A 22483-nucleotide genomic window follows, 5' to 3' on the forward strand; every position below is an offset into this window, starting at 1 on the left:
ACAAATATCCCCATCAAAGTAAAAATGAGGTCAAACTCCATTTCACTGACACCAGCAGTACTTCTGCAATAGGTCTGAGTGAAATACAGGCGTTTGTAGCTAGTGTGGTGACGGTTGTGGTGACGGTTGTCTCATGACTGAATGGGAGATGAAATTCCCAAAAATTTAAGTATGTAGATTTGACAGCAACATGACAAGACAGTTTGTGGCTATGAACAACTGAGCGTAATGGATTTGGCTCCGTCAGGGGTAGTATAGAACTGTGTGTTTAACATCTCATGCAGAAAATGGAGAAGAAAAATGGAAGGAACTAGTCAGCCCTCCACTACTGGCATAGGTGCTACCAGGATTTGCATAATAATGGAATGGGAAATTAAGTCCAGTTTCAGAAAGGTATTACACAGACATGCAGTTCCCATGGAAATGTAAACATACTAGCTATCAAAACAGAATGAAGTAACCAAATATCTCTGAGAATCTGCAATGAATACCTACATCCAGTTGAAAACTCACAGGGAAGTTGGGTGGCTTTAGGTCGAGGAACTGACTTTTTCTAACTTCTGAAATTTCCAGTCAGCCATGGTGTATAACAATGAGCGTAGATTTGCCAAGGCAATGTGCTCCAGGAAGTGTTCCTTGTACAACTGATCTGGACAGAATGAGGGATGGGCTCACTAGAGGAATATTTCTAAATTGATTTTCAGTCAGGAGAAAATAAAAGTGGCATCAGGAAGCTTATTTAAAACACCTTGCCCACTACCCTAAGGTTTCAACTATATAATTTGAAAATGATGAAGCAAAAATCAATTCTAGGCAAGTGTGGTCCGAGGACATGGCACCAGCTGAAGTAAATGTAATGTAAAACAGTAAAAAGAAAAGAGAAACTAATAGCCATCCTGCATGCAAAAGCCAGGTGCTAAAAATGGATCATCCTTTCAAACTAACAATCTTTCTGTCTCCATACACATACTTGACGATCTGCTGATGAAAAATTAAAGACTTTTCTCCTAAATAAATTAATAAGACAGTATAAATAAAGGCATATAGACCATTCATATATACTCTGTTGGCAACAGAACACACTGGAGCTGCCTTTGCTGATAGCTGTATTAACAGCCGCAGTTGGGCTGCTGTGGAGGAGGGGTGTCCTTTAGCTGTGTATTCTGCTTGCTGGCAGCAATGGTGGGATCTGTCTCCAGACTTTCCGACATTTTGTCACAGATGATATCCACGAGTCGCTCAAATGTCTGCTTGACGTTAATGTTGTCCTTGGCACTTGTTTCAAAAAATTCAAATCCTAAGAAAATAAACAACATGTTTATGTTTGATGCGTATTCCACTAACTCCAACAAATATACAAATTTCTTTTGGGGAAGGAAGAGCAGAGAGACACTCAGAAAGCAAACATGTGAGAGCACACATACAGAAGTACACTAGTGCTATTTGCTTTATACAAGCCAGATAAAGTCAGGACTGGCTCAAGTATATTCCATTAGACAAATTCTACTTTAAAACAGTCTAATCTAAAAGTTGGCACCAGTTTGAGAGTATCATTATTTTAAAAATGGTCTATATATCCAGCCATCAGGAAGGCATAATCTACTGCTCCACCTCTAACTATTACGTTCCTCTTAGCATTATTCAGCTGGAAACAGCAACTTCCATCATGTCATTGCTAAAAGATAACTGCGTCTGGAAATAACCGGGTAAAAAAACAAACAAGACAAGGAAAGATTTCTGCAATTTGATATCTACTTAGGTTAAAGGTGAATCTGTGGCACCAAAGGGACTCCCAGCCCCATGAAACAGACTAATAAAAAAATACACAATCACATATAAGGAAGAGAACTTTCTTAATTAATTTATATAGAAGGACTTTTTTATCTATCCATTCCCAACTACTACTCCAAAGGCAAAAATCAGAGCTATCCTTAACACAGAAGGACACTGGAAGCCTTTATGGAGCACAGCCAGCTTTCTTAATACCTCTTCTCTGACCCCATTTGTCCCGTGTCTCGTTTCCCACATCTGCCTCCTTCATCAGGGCCAGGTTTACAACTTGCTGGTCAGCCTGCAATCCAGCAGGCTTCTGCCAATGATAGATCTACCCATGTTTTTGCCTCCTTTGCAGAACACTTGACTTTTTTAATGTGTTTGTTTTCTAAGTCTTTTCCCCCATGCTCCACCTTTTTCCACAGTTACCACATTGCTCACCTGAGGGTTCCCTGGTAATTTGAACCTTTCTCCTTTTTCTGTCTCCACTGCCTAAGAGTTCAATATTAAAACAGTTTACAAAACTGCTAATCCACTGGTAATTTACAGAAGTGGCTTAGCCTTTGCACAACTATTTTGATTCTTTTTGATTAAATCTGAATATGTGGTATGTGCAACTACCACCATCTTTAATTATGAGAAAAATCCTAGTAAGAAAATGTCACTCACTTGAAACTTTTGTCAGAAGGACAGAAAATGGCTTTTTGTGGGGGGTGTGGGGTTTGTTTGTTTGTTTGTTTGTTTTTTAATGTTCTGTGTGTTTCCTAGTGAATGGGCTAATCTATATCGAAAGGCCACTAGAAATTTAAATGCAACTAATTTGATCACATTAGTACTATGTATTCTATATCAGCAGTCTTATAACTGCTTACCATGTAGCTTTTGCATGTTTGAGTACTAGCCTGGAATTACAGCAGATAATTATATGTAGCTTGACATGATGTCCCAGCACGCACTGATAACCAATGCAAAACCTTAACTCTCTGTTCTGCATTTTCTTCATATTTTTAATTTGCATAAGGTGCCTTGTGCTGAAAAGTCACAAAGTGCTAAATTGTTTAAATGCATAGGAACTAAACACAGGTCAAAGTTAGTGTTCATAGGTAGTTTAGATAATAACAGGTATAAATATTGTACAAGGATTTGGTCATACAACTTCTACCAACATCAGCAAGGAGTGTAAGGATTACCTCACAAGTATACATTGCTGTGAAAGCTTTTCCTTTCTATATTTCTCTGGAAAGCAGGAAAATTGTGCATGATGAGATGAACTACAGAAATTATATATTGGGAGGAGGTTTCAGTCTATGGGGCATTGTTTGAGTTTACCTTGGCTTACACACTCCTTTGTTCCAAACTATAAGGAAAATGGGGAAAGCCAGTGTAGCCTCACTTGCTGGTGGCTTTATCCCTCCTGCAGAGCTCCATTCAGGAGAAGACTGTTCAAATCACTTGGGGACTGCTTGGGGGAAGGAAGATCCTCCAAATTTCAGTGCTCTGTGCTGAAACCCAGCTGCAGCTCTAGCACAGCAACACCGTCAGATCCTTCCACAACTGTTAGTGTATGCTCCGCAGCAAGTAGGAGGAAAGCAGCTGTTCCAAAGAGGACAAGGAGGACCAGAGGGCAGAAGGGTTGAGGGACAATGAAATGATGCCTGAGAAATGGCACACCTAAGCCTTCAGGAGACTGTGGGAAGAAGAATGAATCTTAAGGACATTTATATGGGGAGCAGTTTTTACAGATAGTAAGACAGAATAAGTGACGCATGTTCACGGAGTGGCAGGTATGACAGGTAAATAAGAGATCTGGACAGCAAAAAGAGGAAATACTGTAACATGGACAGGACCAAGAAAACAGGCTCACTGCCACAGTGAGGATGTTCTGCGTAAGAACACTGTGAAAATCTTAGAGGCATCCATTCTCCAAGTAAAATAGAGGCTTCCAGAGTGTTCAAACACGAAGATACTTATCCAAATAAAACAAAAATAGACACTACAGTTGTGGTGAAACTATGGAATTTCAGTTACGATTTTGATGTAAGAAGGAAACAGTAGCAGTGTAGCTGGGTATCAGGCTATGCCTGTATAGACATCCCATCAACTTAGTCCTTAATTGGTTGTGTGATCCAGGACCTCCCCAACTAGACCCTGCATAGATGAGACAATGCACTGACCTGTGAGAAAGTGGCTGGACTCCCAGCTGCCTCCACAACAAAGTATTTGCTTTACTCTTTATAGGTGGGAAGTTTGGACAGTTCTGGAGATTCTCCAAAGCAGCCCCTGTGGTGCATAGGCCACCTGATAGGAATTATTTTTATGCTTAAATATGCTGATGAACATCCTAAGTAGAGAGTAGGGAATGCTGGTCGGCTCACCCAGGGAGTTCCTGCTGTAGAATGGTTTCAGCTGCACAGTGGTAAGACACTTGTAGACGGTCTGTGGAAACTGTTCTTACTGATGCAGGAGTGGTCCCTCAGAACAGTCTTTTGAAGCCAGTTAAGACAATTAAGAGATGCTTTGTGTGCAGTCTAAAATAATCACTGTCAAATGATCATGGTTTGTAGTGGGCATGTAGTAGCAGCTGGATTACAAGAATTCAGCAGAACAAGAGATCAGAGAGTCTCATTCGATGCAGCAGGAAACACCAGTGCAAAGACACTTGCAACAGAGGCTCATGTTGTCAACTGGACAGCAACTGGCTGTCCTATGCAGGGGATTAAATTCCCCACGTGAGTATTACCTTATGCAAAAGTGTGGTGTGGTGTTTTTTTTTTTTATCTTAACAGAAACGCTGTCTGTGGAAGAGTTTCAAAGAAATACAGAGCATTTTTCCTAGCAGAGTGTGCCTGGAATGAATATCTGGTTGCTTTCTGTTTTGTTATACCTGATGGTTTTCCATTTTGTTATGGAATATTTACCCTGTGACTTCTCTCCTCCTGATGCATCTTGCAATTCTTTTACTAATACTGCTTAAACACCCTAAGCTTCTAAAATGCCTGTGCATGCAGGCCTCAGATCTATGCCTCTTAATACTTTCTTCAGATTTTTTTCCACTGCTTATTATTAATAGGGAGAAAAGATTTTCCATATGAGTATAAGCCTGAAGTGAGGCAACTCTGGTGATGCTCAGGGCAGCAGAGCTCAAAGAACACCGTGTTCCCACCACCCATGATGATCTGTACTGCCAATGTGGATGAGGTGGGGCAGAGCAGATTACTGCAAAGGTATGGCAGAGCCCAAGAGGCAAGTGGGTAGGTGTGGCAGAACAGTGCTGAAACTGAGAAAATCCAAAATACCAAAGTGCTGCCTGAACATGTGAACAACGTATGTGGAACATGCATCAGGATCTTCTAATTTAAATGCCCCTTTTGTGTTTTATTCAGTTTTTTCCCCTTTGCTGTCCTTACACTACGTCTCTTTCCCTTATCTACCTTCCTTCCAACAGTATTGACTCAAATAAACCTCTCAGCAGCCCCTGCAGAGCACTACAGCAGCAGGGGCCAGCCAGGACACTGGCATGGCGCTGTTGTTCACCTGCTGAGCTACAATGTACACAGAGCATTTTAGATAGCTTCCCTGAAACACATAAATAGCCTGAATTACTGACTTTGTTTCCCCTCTGCCTCACAGTTGTCCTGGCTCTGCAGAGGCTCCTTCCTCAAGTGCTCATTAACGCTAGTTTATGCCTGCTTTTGAAAAATAAGGAAGAAGAAACAGAGAGGAGAGCCATATGCAAAAGGAGTAACATTGTGCACCCTCTCATCTTCCTGAGAAAATGTGACATCAAGAGGACACACCAGCTAGCAAATTTTAAGCACAATTCCACAGACAATACAGAGAAGAGCTATGTTAATGTTTCACAAGCTGATCAGGAAGACCTTCTGGTTTCAGAGTGTTTGTCCACAACCAAGACAATTTCATTTACCACCTCTGATGTCATGTTATGTTTAACAGATGTCCTCAAGGGTGTGTTCCCACAATAACTATCCTTCCTTGAAGACAAGCTTGAGCTAGGATCTTTAGTGATGCTCTTGCCAGTGCCTGCTTAATCCAGTATTTTGAGGAGTAGTAGGAGACTGCAACGTCAGAGCAAGAAGTGGCTGCAGGAAGCTGGTCCCTTTGTAATACAGCAGTGTACAAAAGGCAAAATCTAGGAAGCCATGGGAATGAATCATTTAACGATGTCATAACATAAAGGAGAGAAGCTTATGATGCCTTATTGGATTTGCATCCTGTGGGCAGTTCTGAGGGAGCACTGTCAGGCACTTCTTGCCTGCTGTGAATAGTATCCAATAAGGTTTGCATTCGTGTTGCAGGCTGTCAGTCAAGGCAACTGCAAGACCTTTCCCCTCTACTCTGCTGTCCACTTCCTCAGAACTGTCAATATCTTTGAGACCTCTGCCTCATTCTCAAAGAGAGACAGACACACATGGCATGATTACAAAGGCCGTCTCTCCTAGGAAACTGGGCTGGAAGTAGCTGGTGACAATTGCTGTTCTTCAAAGTATCTCCTACACCTGCACTATGGTAGCAGACCTGGTTACACTGTGCTCTGCTTTGTAGACCAGTTGGATGGGACCTCTACTGTCCAAACAAACCCAAAGGCTGGACTATGTTAAGAAAAGTATTAGAGGAACATTAAGCCCCAAAATAGGACTTTGCTGACATTACATTAGTGAAGAGCAGTGCTTTAGCACCGTTTTGGATAGAGCTAGTGTAAAGATTGTTAACAGAAATGCAAAGATAGATATTTATCCAACTTTTAGAGTGGCCAAATTTATTTTAAAAAAATTCCCTTAGAGGGGGAATCTCAGCTGTGATAGAACGAACAGACTTGAGCAGCAGTTACTGGTAATGCTCTAGCAAACACCTTCTTTTCCAGCCTTTCAGAACAGAAGCTTTCCATATCAATTCCAGTTGTGCTGATTTTGATTGTGGCTTCTAGATACCTTTTAAATGAGTGCATTTGGAAAATAAATTAGATTCCTGGCAAAGAATTTTTTTTTATTTGTTTACATGAGAGAATTGTTAAGCTCACACAATCTCTCTTCTCATTGTCATTAAGTAACTTTCCTGTAATGAAGATCCAAGTGCGTGAAAGCAATGGAAGGTTGGCATTTCACCCCTGAAAAAAACCAAGCTGGGGACAGGAGCCTTTAATTGGTCTGCAAAAACCCTATGTGTTTTGTAACTAAACAGAAGACTCTGGTGTTTGTCAATGCTGTCAGTCTGTCTCCTTCCTCTGGCAGGATGAAGGAGATTTGCCCTTTAAAAAGAACTGAAAGAAGGATGGAACTATGAACAGGCATGTTTCTGCACAACCCAATTATTTTCATTTTAGTGCAAAGTTAGACACAGCCATATGTCTGTGCTGTAGAAGCTGCTGGTGACCCTGCCTTCTGCGCCCCAGCCTCCAGCCAGCCACAGAGGCAAAACAGAACTTGCTGTTCTAGCAAGCTGTGTGCTGAAGTGCCAAGTCCCACTTGATTCCCTATTTAGATGCCAAACTTACAGCCCTAAAAATGCCTCTTCAGTAGCTGCTTAAAATCACAGATGCCTAATAGCCCCAGTTTACCTGCAGATGCCTAATGTACACATTAGCCCCCAGGGCTCATACCACAAGGCATGTGCAGGTTCACTGCAGTCCTGACACTGGGGAGCTGCTGTCTTGAGCCACAGCCCTAGCAGGATTCAGAAACCAGTCGTGTTCTTGCCCCATCTCAGCAGCAGGCCTGGTCTTGCAGGCTTGGTCAGATCACACAGGAGTGCTGGATGCTGAATTGCACCCTGTATAAGCACATGACAGTGACAAATGCTCCACTTCCAGGCTTGCTGGGGTGCTAAATGGGTTTAATTTGAAGAAATCCAATCACCCCTGAATTGGGTCTCTGGCATCGCCCCAGCACAACCATTATGTACATACTTGCCTGAGCCAAGAACAGAATGAAAACAAAATAGGCAAGGCAGGTTGATTTTAGTTTGAAGTGGGAAATTTTCTTCCCATCTTTGCTGGAATTTATTTTCAAAGCATTGGAATCAAAAGAAAGAACGAAAGGAAAATCTGAAAATAAAGACTTTAAGGAAGAAACAACCCAAAAGAGACAACAGAAAAGATGGAGAGGGGAAAACCACTCCAAAATATGCAAAATAAGGTACGATTTCAAATCTGAGGGGTAAAATGACTACTCTGCTGAGTGACAAGTTGTGGAGGCACATTTAGGCCTCAGGCACTGCTGACACTGTGGCACATAGCATTCAGAGCCCTTTGCAGGTGCTTCTGTCAGCCCTCGCAGAAGGGAATGTGAGAGCTCACCCAGAAAGGACCTGTTCTGTTTTGTTTCCTGACATTGGTTGGTGGCCTCTGGGAAAAGACCAGGTGAGTGCACCCTAAGGTATGTTCAGATGTGCTGGATGCCCCCAGCTACAGATGACCACAGGTGGCAGTGTAAGAAATGTGAAGGCACAGAAAAGCTGATGGGACGGGCAGTGCCCTGAGAACTGCTGAACAGAGCATAGTGCCAGAGGCAGATGTTAGCAAGACATCACACTAGATGATCACTAGAGGTCCCTTCCAGCCAACATTTCTATGATACAACAGCTCTGTTTCCCAGAGCCTTAACCAACCTGAGCGAAAAATTTAGGACAGGACAAACAGGACCTTACAGAAAAGGCGGCCAGACATTTGGGGCAGACATGTTGCAGCATGAGCACAATAAGCATGGTTTGAACCTATGACAGGATTGTACTTTTGCAGCAACCTTAGGGAACCTGGTCTTAAAGATATAATACACTCTCTAATGGCAGTACTTGCCATTAAAAACTGACGAGTTGAAATAATTTGTAGCAGACACATAACAAATAGTAGTTTTACAGACGCACACAAGCAACCAAAGAACACACATAAAATTATGTACCTAATTTGCATGCACAGCAAAATACCATAAATAAATGGAGATCCTGTATTCAAACTACATATGCAACTGTCTATTTGCACATGCAATTGCTCAGAGTCTATTCAAAGCTCTGTGCACACCTCCGCCTGCTAATCCTTTGCCAGAATGTAGATCACAATAGAAGTAACCAAGAAATTCGTGCCATCTGTGAGTCATTCTTTTTATTGCTGTTCTGGCAAGTAACACCAAACTTTTATGAACACATGAAGTTTTGAACTCAGTTGAGATGCATGAGATGAATATGTCAGAAAACCTGTGTGAGTAATGCAGCTGGCAAGCAGGCACACCTTTTGCTTGCGAGAAGTTCCAAGCCTTTTTAACTAAGATGCTTTAAAGCATCTAAGTGCTGACTATATTGGTGTTTCACTTGATAGCTAATGTATGTACGGCTCATAGCATAAAGAGGCCAAATAGCATAAGCATTGTGTTCCACACCCTTTTTTGGTGGTGATCAGTGAATAAACTTGTTTAAATGTGTTTTCTGTGATTCCTGTGTCAATATTAACATTATGTTAATTAGTTCTCCCTACTGGCTGGTTTTCAACCTTTCTGTATTTTCCCAGTATGATACCTCTGTGAGGTAAAGTTACATGACTCAACTGAACTTATTTGATCCTGTGTGTTTTTACCTCATTCTAACATTACTCTTTCAGTGATGCTGTTATGTTAAACAACCATGAACTAATTTCTGAAAAAAGGCTGTACCACTTACACCCTGTACTGAACAGGGTGACAAGGAATGGCTAAGGTGTGAGATGGTCTTTGTGTCTGGAACAATGAAATAGTCTGGGAATTTCAGCCTGGAGAAAAATGAGGGGTGTGATAGAGGTCTCTGAAACCAACTGTGTTACAGAACAGGTGACAGCAAACAATTGTTCACCGTATCTTGGAATATGACAGTGAAGAAAAATCAAACAAAACTATCAAGTGACTGATTCAAACCAGAAGCAGGTAACTCAGATAAACTGCGCGTATTTAAAGGATGTTGTGGATGGTAAGATTTTACGTGGTTTCAAAGACATCATTGGACAAGTCCATGGAAAAAATATCATGAAAGGGCTACTGAACATAAAGATATTGCCTTTGGTTCATGAGACCTATTAATATAAGTTGCTACAGTCTGGGAAAGTATCACTGTATGTTTGCCGTTTTATACCTTTCACAAAGCACCTACTTCTGGGCGTTACCGTAGATAAGGTAGTATGTTGCTTGCAGCTATGATCTGTGGTGGTATTGCCAATGTCATGCCCTATGTCATTAACAACAAACTTAAAAAAAAATTTTAAATGGAAATGAGACAAATTCTGCCTTCATAAATATTCTGTTAATTTCCCTTCAAGGTCAGATCTGGTTTTCTTAATCATTCCTTCTCTCTTTTGTGAACTTCTGTTAGTGTTAGAGAGACTTGGAGCTACCACAGGATACTTGGCTAGTTTAGCCAGACCTTTGCAGGTAATGAGGCCAATTCGTGGTTGATCTAAACCACTTGTTTGGGTTACACTTGAGAAATAAGCTAGCACTAAGACTTAAAGAAATGATTGATTACACTTTATTAATAAAATTGAAGTCCACACTTTTCAAAGAGGTCAGCAGCCACAAAAGAGGCCCAGTTTTCCGATAATGCTGTTCTTGACAGGACACTCTGTTTCCCTGAGGATTAAATGCCTAGTGCTCTTTTTGACCTTTTGAAAACCCGGCCCAAAATGTACATGTATTCATTTTCTCAGTGACTTCAAACAAACCAGGGCTGAAAATAAAACCACACTTGAGAACAGAGTGTTTCACAATGTGTTCTTTGTACAGGACTCATGCGTTGTACTTGCTTGTAATTGTGGCTGCAATCACCATGGCATTCAAAGGGCCCACAGTCTTAAAATTTCTTGCTGGGCACAAAAATCTATATCCTTATTTTTGCAGCTTGCCCACAAGAGATGTTATCAACTCACTGGCAGAGAAAGAAAAGACAAGTGTTTGACCCAGCACGTGCTCTTCAAACTGGCTAACATGGCTAGAGCACTTCCTACAATTCAGAGAAACTCATTCTGCTTTTCTTGACACCACCTCCCACAACCTCTGAGCAAATGTAAGAAATGATTGCACATGTACAGGAAACATATCAACATTTGTGTGTGCAGTCTGAGTACAGTGAATGACATACTGGATCAGAGCCACAGTTTATCCAATACAATAATCTGCCCTTGAGAATGCCACAGGACGTATATCTAAGAAAGGAAAACCCCAGAGTAAATAAATATGGGAATAGAGGATAGTCTGCTTCCATAAAGATTGAATTCTAAATCCCGGGAGTTAGAGTTTGCTTTAAAGCCTGAAACATGAGTTTTGATATCTATCATCTCATTACTTTTTTTTTTTTTTGCAAACATTGGTTATTACAGCTGAGGATTCTTGACTGTACAACATACAAAGTTCCTTCTCATCTTGCTAAATTAATCCTTGGGGATTCCTTGTCAACTCACTGCATCAATCTTTCTATAGGAAAATAGTTCAAGGAATAGAAATTCAGACGAGTTGTGTGACTTAAAAAAAATCTTCAAATGCTACATTGAAAATTTATGTTTATTGCCAGACATCTTAGTGCCAGCTCTAAATCTGGGGTAAAAATATGCAGTTACATTTTTTGCATTTCTTTCTCCACTGAATACACTTTCCTAGTACCTAGTAAAATGAATAAATATTAGAAATGCTCACAGAGGGAAGAACAGATTTTAGAAATGTATATGATGTGACAGGTATTTCTGCAAAGAAGAATATCCTCCGTTAAAAGAGGTGCAATGGTAACCATTCTGGTTTTGTTGTGAACAGTTTTAGAAACTGAGTTCTTCAAAATGTGGGCAGTTTTTCTGGACATAACCTGCTGTTAAATCTTTTCCGTCATCTTTCAAGAACTAATTTATGGTCATTTTTAATGTGTACCTCTGAGGTGTGCTTTTAACATAGGTAATTCTTGTTTAGACAGATACGATAAGAAGATGTGTTTTTCTGATGAAATTATTTACCAGGACAAGCAATTATACAAGTAGAAAAATTACTTTTTTAAAAAAAGTCAGTGAGCTATGAATATAGATAATTTAAGAACCACCAGCATGGGATTAGATCTAGCATGGGTGGAAGTGCCACAATCTCTGTCTGTTTCCCATGCAGTTACTCTTACAACACCCTTTTCCATAACCGCTTATATAGGAATAGTGACAAGGAGATCTTAGTTATACACATATTCACCAGACTAAGCATTTACCACAGTCAGTTTTAAAAATAATAACAAACCCAAGCACAGTACAGCACAGAAATTGACCTCCAGTGATGCCAGGGTTTGATTTACACACCTTCCAAGCATGATTTCCAGAGATCAGCAAATTTGGAGGAAAAAAACAAGCAAGGTAGTAGTATTATGATGATGCTCTGGAGATTTTCGTATACAGTTTGGCTGGTGTAACCTTAAAAATATTTAATGGTATGAAAGGATATCACTGCTGGGCAGAAACAGAAAGAACAGAGAAGTTCATAGCTCCTTAATTTTCTGTGCGGACAACATTTGCCTCCTAGAGGGACACTTTATGAAACAGAAGTTTGTGTTATTTACACCCGTGTAAATGTGCATCAGGTGAGCTGTTAGCAGCAGGAGTTGGATATTGGCGTCTTTCTGTTTTGGATTATTGGTATTGGAAATCATAACACAAGTGCTCTCAACTTGCAAAAAGGTCTAGTTCACATTTGGAGTAAGCTGTTTCCTCAATCTCTCCTCTCCTCGTTTTTTTGTTGGTTTGTTTTGGTGTGGGTTTTTTTTTTTTTTAAATTTCTCCCTGGCTAGAATATATCTGCCTATAGCTATAACTGTCTAAACATATTGTATATCTACAGACACATGCCTAATCTTGCTGCTTATCACAAAGGCTGTAATGTACTTCCTATCTAAGGAGCTGCATAAGGAACATTTTATCAGATACATCTTTAGTCTAAGCCACCCTCTGAGCCAGCACTGGTCTTGTGGTCACTTCTAGATGACAATCATGTCACAGCTCTGCATAAGGTCAACCCTGGACACATGTCTGTTCCAATGATGTTACCCTATTAGTGATATCAACAAGAACAGTTCAGACCTCAGTCTGCAGAAACAAAAGGGAGGCAGTGTATGACCATTCCTTTATAGTGAATGTATCAAGAACATTTCATTACAAATACTGTAGCAATTAATGACATTAGTTTGTGCATTCTCACAACGAATCATAAAGCTTTTGTAATTTCTTTTCTTACCAAGTTGCTCTGCTAAATGTTTGCCTCTCTCGGTGAAGATTACTCGTTCATCCTCCATGTCACATTTATTACCGACCAAAATAACCTGGGCGTTATCCCAAGAGTATGTTTTGATTTGAGTGGACCTTAAAAGAGAGACACAAAAAGAGAGAGAGAAGTCAGAGCAAAGCAAATTCCCCTTAAATCAGTTTCAAACAGAACTGTAACAAGACAAAAAGACAATACTGATTTTGACATCTAGGGTGATATGATTCTATTAAATTCTGGATTTCAAACGAACTAAGGATTGTCTGTCAGAAATTATTATTACAGGAATAATACCAACATGGGTTTCACTTTCGCTTCTTAAAACAAGAGTCTTTCAATATTTTCTCCTGCCATCAACAGTCTTCCTGTATTTTTAGAAAGAAGTGGTGACACTTTCACACAATTAAAAAAAGTATTTTCACATTTTAATGCAAACCTCATCATCTAAAACCAGAGCTTTGAAACAAAATCAACAGCTTATTCATTTCTTATCTTTCAGCTTTTAAAATCATGATCTAAATTTATCAGCAAAACTTCAAAGCCATTCTGTCTTCTTTCTGTTGTTTCTCTCCAGCAAGCTCTACTATAGGCCTTTGACCTACCAGGATGACAGCAACATTTACATTGTGCATTAAGCTAGTGACAGGGGCTGAGTTTGAACTTTGATTTACCTTCCATTTAAATTATATAAGCCCTAACCATGACTACAGCTGAATTGGAGTATCTGAGGCCTTGAAACATGGTGGGACCTTGAGTGCTGGTGGTGAAATAGATTACTCTACCAAGCTCTTTCCTGCGATTTGAGTGAGATGCAGCTAAATGGGCAACTTAGGAGCACACTTGTAGCAGCGCTCATTTGCTGACTGCCACCATTCTGCTGATACTCAGACCTGCTCTGTAGGAAGGAAAGCTCCGAGTCCTGGCCTCAGGCTCAGCCAGGAGTAATGCTGCTCACTACTGCCTTCTGAGACCAGTATCTGCCACTGAAGGTAATGCAGGGTGCAGCAAGCTTACTCTAAGCATTTACCCTTTGCCTTAGACTTGTGACTATGTCTGGCTTTAGGCTGTGAGTCAACTGTTTGGTAGGATATTAACATCACTTTTGTCCCCATGTGATCAATGGAGAAAGAAAAAAATGCAGAGCATCTCTCTGTGTCTCTTTCTCTCCCCTTGGACAATACAGGATGCTTAGGAAAACTGCACTGGAATAGAAACTAACCTGCTTAACTACAGGTTTATGAGAGGCACCCTGGAAGGGAATTCTGTTGTGTATCAGGGCCCTAGGTCTCTGTGAGAAAAGATTAAATAGCTTCAAAAATCTGTCATCTAAGTGTTTCGGAAGTGGGTTTGTGTGGGTGCTAAGTTCACTAATGGCCCCTTCTCATAGCACAGCCATTATCTCTACATATTCAAATCCCTGTCTGCAAAATGTTCCACGCACAAAAAAGATCATGATGCAGTCTGACAACCATTGCTGTTGAAAGACAGAAAATGGATCAAATCTCCCCAGCTGACTTTGCTTATTGCAAGACCAGAGGGATTCACATGGGCAAAACCTGCTACAGCTATATCTGTAACTCTGGGTCCGATGCTGTTACCCACTGGCCCAGACCCCCCTGCATGAGTCAAAACACCTTTAAGTGATGCATGATGGGTTTGCAGTGCTAGGCAGAGGAATTTAGGGAAAGGATCACACTGCCTGTAGGGTTATTTTACCTCATCAGAATGATCCAAAAGAAGCTAAAGCAAGCCCCAGGCATTTTGTGCTACAGATTGTTCGCTTGGGTGTGCCCTGCTCTTTCCTTCAAGAAATGGACACTCTGCTATTTTAAATGTATTTTATAGTAATTTGAGTAGGCGATCATAAGGTACCATAACCAAAGCAGAGGTCAGACTTCCTTAGACGCTTACATTTTACTGAAGGTACAATTGTTCAGAAAAAAGGGCACCATGCATTCATTTTGGCACAAATGTTCTTTTGGAACCATGCTGAGTTCTTCTGGAATTTGTGGTTAAGCAAAATAGATTTTTTTTTTTTTTTTTTTAAACTAGAACTACATTTGTCACCATAGCAACTTTGCAAATACTAGTAGCCCTAACGTCAGAGGATGTTAGTCCATTAAGGACTCTAAAAGAGCTTAGCTTCGAACAGTTATGAGTTGGAGGTCAATTTGTTCCCCTTATGTCAGCAGCAAATTGAAGACATTTCAGAAGCAAAATATAGAGTAAAAATGTTAAGCTTTACAGAAGAAATTACTTGTGTATTCTGCAAAGACGAAATACACAAAATTGATAAATGCAGAGATGCAACCTGGAGAAATATTGTCACATCAGTGTCAAGAGAATTCACAGAATCACAGAATCACAGAATGGTAGGAGTTGGAAAGGATCTCTGGAGATCATCTGGTCCAACTCACCCACCAAAGCAGGTTAACCTAGAGCAGGTCACACAGGAACACATCCAAACCCTTGTTTTGCAAACTTTTGTTCCAGAGATTAAATGAGTTTCTTTGTTTAAGAATGTAACACCCTTCATTTTATTGCAGCCAGATATGATTTTTCATTCTACGAACTATGAAGCTGTGCATTCAAATGCTTCTCATTACCAAAGCGACTACTTACATTCTTAGACTTTTTTAATCTCGTTTTCTTGTGTCTCAACTTCTAGTTATAAAGAATTTTTTAAGCAACAAGAGAAGAGCTCTTGTCCTTGATAACAATTCCAAAGACTTAGGTTTTGAAAAAGACTCTGTAGTGCAAAAGTACAACTGACTGACTGAAAATCGGTCAAATGCATCCCCACCCAACCCCGCATCAGTAGGAGCTTGGATTCAAAGAGTATAATAGGCTTATCACTGTTATATTTTCTTTTAGACATACATTTACACTAATGGCTTCTATAGATTTTGATTCTCACAACTCTCCACAAAAGCCAACAAATAGGTCATTTAAAAAAGAGATTTTGCTGTTCCTTGCATATGTGACTTTTCAAATGACCAAGTCTTCTGATTAATCCAAAATACAAACCATTGTCCTTGTAAAGAACTTTAGCCTCAGGAAGACTGAAGACATGAAAAGGCAAAGCTGATGTCTGCAGTGAGCTGAATACAGCAATTCTTGTTCAGTCTCAGTGACCTGGTGTATGTCAATAGTAATTTACCTCGTAAATCTTTCACATTCTAGTTGTATGGTCGGCAGGCAATCTACATCATGCTTGAATTTTTATAATGTATAGACAGCAGAGGGGCAGATTAATGGAGGAGTTCAATGATCCATTACTTTCAGTGATCAACACAAGACTTATTCTCCCTGTATTGCAATCCTGCCATATTCCTTGTCAGAAAAGAGCACTTGCTGAACGCTAGCTAAAGGAATGCTATTTGCTCATCTTAAAACAGTGCTGTATTTTCCACTACTGGTTCAAAGTGCTGTACAGTTACATCAATAAATCTCCAAAAATCTTCGAACTATTATGACAGAAGACTGTCAAAGGTAATACAGATGCTTTTTTCCTTTGTTTGATGGAATGAAATACTATATGAAAAAAAATATTCAAAACACAGTTGTTTTGTTTTTTTTTTTTTTTCAAATGAGCCCTAAAGGAAAGGCAAAGTTAAACAGTTCACATGGGCATATGTCCATATGCACACTGATTCAGTATTATCATGCTACTTAGCTCAGTCCCTAGGAAATGCCTTGTAATACTTGTTAGTTCAAGAAATATTGTTCTGAAAGTATTGCTTTTTAGTTCAATAAAGTATAATGAGATTTTGTATTGCTACCACTTCTAGCACCGTCATTTACTGAAGGAGAGAATAAAACCAGTGTTGCCTAGGCAAAGCTATTCGCTGTTAGCTCATCTCTCATGAGCACACAGGTTTCAAAGCGAATATTACAATGCTTAGAACAGTGAACACATCACTATAAAGACCAAAGACACTATTATCATGCACTACCCCCCTCCAAGTCTTTCAAAAAAGTTAAATGTCCATTCTGTTTATAACCAAGCATAGTGAAATGTACTTTCATGACAGAGAGAAAGCAGTAAGTAAAAGGTCTATGTTGCAGCACATTATCTTTTGCAAAAAGATCAGGTACAAGCTTAAAGGGCTACATCTATTCTCAGATAAGACTCTGCTTGAAGTCTACAAAAGAATCAGTTTAATAAAGAACTTGGTTCTGGCAGGAAGACTGAAACCAACCATGAAAGAACAAATCCTTCAAAGAAGCAGGAGACTAACCTTCGTGCAGCAGTGTGACCCTGCACCTCTGAACATGCAAAAGCTTCAAATAATTGTCCAGGCAACAATGGTGGAGTGTCTGTTCAGGCAACAATGGTGAAGTGTCTGTTTGTGCTTGTGTGGACAGCTTACAAGGAGTATTGCACAGCATGATGGAGTGGAGTTCAGAAATACACAGCCCCAGCTGGCTGAGGTAGCTGAGATGCTGAAAGCCAAGGTAGCTAGCACAGAGCAACATGGGAGCACTGTTGTGATGTTACCATTGTGGAAACTAGCTTGTTCACATCAAATTATGCGATAAACGCTCATCTGCAGATCCACAAGGGGCACAGAGAGATGATAGCAGGTGGGAGAGCTGCTTCCAGGCTTCTCACAGGAGCCATCAGACTGTCAAAGGCCCATGTCCACAAGCCCAGAGGAGCACAGGGGCACAAAGGCAGGTGACAACCTGAATTAAGGACTCAGAAGAAGGGACACCACATCCAGGTCTCTCCCAGGACTGTCCTAGGAGAACCTCAGCCCCACTGACCAGGCGTGAAACCCACCACCGTGGGTCAACACTTGAGGCTTGTACATGCAGGTGACAGCAACTGGGGACACTGTGATCCTAGCCCAGCTGATGGAGGGACCCACGCTGTGTGTATGTTTACATGGATATATATTCTCACTAGTGGACTTCCGTGCTGCTCTGCCAGGAAGGAGAGCAGGAGGAGCCTGTTGGTGCTGTTTGTGTTTGTGGGAGCGCTCTGCGTGTGTCTGCCTGTGATCTGTGTGGCTAGCCATGTATATATGCATATATATGTGTTCTACATGTGGTGAGTACATACCTGCTGGGAATACATCTTCAGCCTCACTAGTGGCTAGACCTGGGGCATGGAACCTCAGCAGCCTTGTCTCTCTTGAGCTGTCAGATCCAGCGTGATATACTTTCCTGTAAGAGTTCAGACTTGGCTACATCTGGGTAACACTGCACTGTACACTGGAGAAACTGCTAGAGGCGCCGAACCTGCTGCTTGTTGTACTTCATACATTTCAGGTTGCACCCAGTGTTTGGCATACCTTAGGGTTCACTCTGAGTAAGTCTCTACAGGATGACTATTTACTAACCCATGTATGTCCAGAATAAACATTTATCTAACCCAGAGTAGTCTCTAGGGTATTCTCACCCACAGAGAGCAAGAATAGCAAACAAATATATTCCATGAAGATATGCCCAGCTGCAGTCTATGCACTTTCTGGACCAAGAGCCCTCCAAGGATGCCTGCCATCCCTAGAGGTCCTGGTTTCTATGGGCTTTTTAGCTTAATTATGTAGTAAGTCACATGCACTGACAACAGAGAAGCACCCTAATGAAAAGGCTCAGAAGGGGCCATGTATAACGTTCATTCCAGTAAGTTCAGTGAACATGTTGTACTTCTGATGTTCTGGTTTCAGAAAGGAGTACACAATTAACGGGAATTCATCATCTAGCCAGGAAACCAAGTGAAAAAAAAAAAAAAAAAGGGCAAAAAACCCCCTTATCCAAATTAAAAAAATCTCTACCAAAACCTTTTTATTTTTTGAAGTTACTATTGGGTTCACTGATTGATCCTTAAAATTCTCCCATCTCCTTCTATAGCATGGTGCTCCAAAGCCTGTTAGCTGAGCTATCAGGGGTCGCAATGTAGTGATGGGATCTGGGGTGGAGTCCAGGTTATTTATTCTAAAACTTTCTCAGTTAATTTAAGTATTTGGTGAGGGGGAGTGTCAGAGAAGCAGCTATGAGTTTGGAGGTATAGCCAAAAGCATTGACTGCCCCCAATTGAGCTTCCTTCCTCTATTTGCAGTAAATGCGCCAAATGTCTGGCTACCTCTGAGCAGGAAGGCTGGCTTTCCAGCATTTTCAGGAGACACAATTTTCCTTCTGTAATTGAGGCAGTGGAGGGTATCTTTCCCCCCTTCCCCTGTCCTCATCTTATGATGTGGGAAAGTATGGCACAGCCCTCTCCACCCTCTGACACAGACTGGGATGGTAAGGGGAAGCTCTGCCATTCCCATCTTTTCACAGGCCAGAATAATTTCAGGAGCCCTTTCCCATGCTCCTTGTCCGTGAGGAGCTCTGGCAGTCTCCCATTCAAGCCGTCTTTTCCACAGGGTAAGTCTGAGGTCTTCCTCATACTACGAAGTGTCTTCTATACTTCAGTGTGTATCATATGTTTCATTCCCTTCCCCATACCCTCTTTATGTCTCCTAAACCCTTATTATTCCCAGCAATCCTGATAGGTTATGTGCTTTAGGAATGCCCCCATATCTTTGAGTTTTCTCATTGCCTCTCTCCAATGCATCTTGCGGATATGATGGAGACGGGGACTATATAGGATTATTCCATACAACATGTTAAATGACTGCAGTGCTCAATCTTGATGGCCATGTGGAAGCTGGCTGTGTACCAGCTGCTCTGCAGTTGGCACACAGACCCTGCCGTAGGGAGGGCAAGGATAGAGGTGGCCTCAGGCTTTCCATCTGTTCTCCAGTAAATAATCTACTGTTAGTGGGAGACGAGCCATCCAAAATGTATAAACCTACCAACAAAAAAACCCAACTCAACTTTCTGATTGGGATTTTGAAGACAGTGCCAAGGTTAAAAATTTGAAGCACTCTGAGGAAAAACAAAACAGAAGAGTCCTGGACTATGCTAGGTTTTTTGTAGCCATGGTTACTGGCATAATAGGAATATACTAGAAATAACTAACAATAACATCAGTCATAATAAAAAGAGGATCCTAACATTTGCCAGATTTTAGTTGAACTGCTGGGCAGTTGGGAGCATACATAGCCCCAAGAAACAGAACTAGCTTTGACAAACATCTCAGGATCTTTCCTCCCTTACTGATGAGGAAGATCTGGAACATCTGCAATGTTTAAACTCAAAGTGTTGTTACTCATTTCATCATTCTGGCATGCTCCAGCTGAGGGCCATAAAAGGTCAATAATTATGACTAATACAAATTCTTTTACCTCTTGTGCTCATGAACCCCTTTATAATTATTGGAGAAATTAGTGGAAATCAACAAAAGCAATCAGTAAAGGAAAAAAATTATCAAAATAGAAAGCTGAGGTACATGAACTTGTGACAGGAATGGGGAAATTACACCTTGATCCTTCTCACTGAAGATTTAAATCTAGTGGATGTCCTAGCATCTCCTATTCAGAATAAATGACATATACTGAATTTGCGATGCTTATTTTCAGTGATGGTACCAGCACCTGCTGACTGCAAGTGCTTATTAACATATGATAGAGAATAGGCTAAGATGTCACAGCAACACAAAAGTATTGAATATGGATGGAGGGGGGTAAAGAAGGAACAGAAAAATGAACAAAATAAATTTCTTCCATCCTCAGTATCACAAAGCCGCAAGTGAAAATTATCTGTGGAGAAGTGGATGTAATAACAAAAATGGGACATACCAGTCCCTTTACTCTTGCAACAGACGGGGGTGTTTGACAGTGACACCAAGCTGTGAGATGCAGTGGACATGCTGGAGAGAAGGGATGCCATCCAAAGGGACCTGGACAGGCTGGAGAGATGGGCCCGTGCAAACCTCATGAAGTTCAGCAAGGCCAAGTGCAAGGTCCTGCACCTGGGTTGGGGCAATCCCAAGCACAGATACAGGCTGGGCGATGAGTGGGTTGAGAGCAGCCCTGCAGAGAAGGACTTGAGGGTGCTGATAGTCGAAAAGCTAGTCGTGAGCCAGCAATGTGTTCCTGCAGCCCATAAAGCCAGTCACATCCTGGGCTGCATCAAGAGAATTGTGGCCAGCAAGTCAAGGGAGGTGATTCTCCCCCTCTGCTCTGGTGAGGCCCCACCTGCAGTACTACATCCAGCTCTGGGGGCCTCAGCACAAGAAGGACACGGACCTGCTCAAGCAGGTCCAGAGAGGGCCATGAAGGTGATCAGGGGGCTGGAGCACCTCCCCTGTGAGGACAGGCTGAGAGTGTTGGGGTTGTTCAGCCTGGAGAAGAGAAGGCTCTGGGGAGACCTTATTGCAGCCTTTCAGTACTTAAAAGGGGCTACAGGAAAGGTGAGGAGGGACTCTTGATCAGGGACTGTAGTCATAGGACCAGGAGTAATGGCTTCAAACTGAAAGAGGGGAGATTTAGGTTGGATCTTAGGAAGAAATTCTTTCCTGTGAGGATGGTGAGACACTGGAATAGGTTGCCCAGAGAAGCTGTGGCTGCCCCCTCCCTGGCAGTGTTCAAGGCCAGATTAGATGGGGCTTTGAGCAACCTGGTCTAGTGGAAGGTGACCCTGCCCATGGTGGGGGGGGTGGACTAGGTGATCTTCAAGGTCCTTTCCGACCCAAACCATTCCATGATTCTATGATATATGAATATTGGCCAGGACTGACTGTATTTGATGTGTCGGTTATTGTCTATGCAACATTATATTTTCTATCTGGATTGAAAAGCAAATGAATTGAAAAATGCCTTATGATTGTAAAATAAGCTGATATTGAAGAAACCAGAAGAATACCAATCACCCATTGCTTTCTTCTGACAGGCTTTATCTTCCTTGTGCAGAGCCAATGAGTGCACACCGTGCAATGAATGGCTACACGTTTAACCTTCCCTTGGAGGAAGATAAATTGATGATGCATGACCAGTGTGACACTAACAAATTTCTGGCTCATTTTCAGCCAGAAGGCTAGTCAAAATGCACATTACCCAGAGTATCACAGGTTTTCATTGTGCTGGTATGAATTGCATCTACTTTAAGGAAAATAAATTTAGCTTTGCCAGTGAACAAAACACAAAAGCTACCTTAACAGAAGACTCCACTACAAGTTTCTGAGGCTATAACTTCATTTTAGAAAACCGTGTGCCACATTTCAGTTTGACAGGTTATAAAGATAATCAGATTGCATCCAATTCTTTTGGAGGATAAAACTGAGCTAATCTTTAATATATACATTTTTATAGCATTATGCAGGAAATATGACGTATCATTTCTCAAAAAGTTTACTCAACAAAAAAGGAAATATAAGAAAAATAAGGGAACAGCTAAAGATGTAAGAGCTGATATTCTCTGTGTATGACATTTGTTCTTATGTAAGTATCTTAGTGATAACCCATTACTATAATTGTAATGAGGAATAGAAGCTTTCTCAATAATGCCCACTCTGAGTCTGTGTTTAACAAAATGCAGTAAGAACTGACGTGGTATTGAAAACTGTG

General features: G+C 41.1%; 1 protein-coding gene across 1 annotated transcript in view; it reads right to left on the reverse strand.

Annotated features, from left to right (window-relative positions):
* Positions 1 to 1109: 1109 nt before the first annotated feature.
* The window catches only part of RAB3C (RAB3C, member RAS oncogene family), a 140692-nt gene continuing 119318 nt past the window's right edge, over positions 1110 to 22483 (reverse strand). The window contains exons 4-5 of the mRNA XM_086479758.1: positions 12999 to 13123; positions 1110 to 1297 (exon numbers count right to left, since the gene is read on the reverse strand). Of these exons, the coding sequence (XP_086335884.1) occupies positions 1110 to 1297; positions 12999 to 13123 (313 nt within the window). The remainder of the gene's footprint in view (positions 1298 to 12998; positions 13124 to 22483) is intronic.

Source organism: Leptosomus discolor, chromosome Z (assembly GCF_034619465.1).
Source record: "Leptosomus discolor isolate bLepDis1 chromosome Z, bLepDis1.hap2, whole genome shotgun sequence".
Lineage (NCBI taxonomy): Eukaryota > Metazoa > Chordata > Aves > Leptosomiformes > Leptosomidae > Leptosomus > Leptosomus discolor.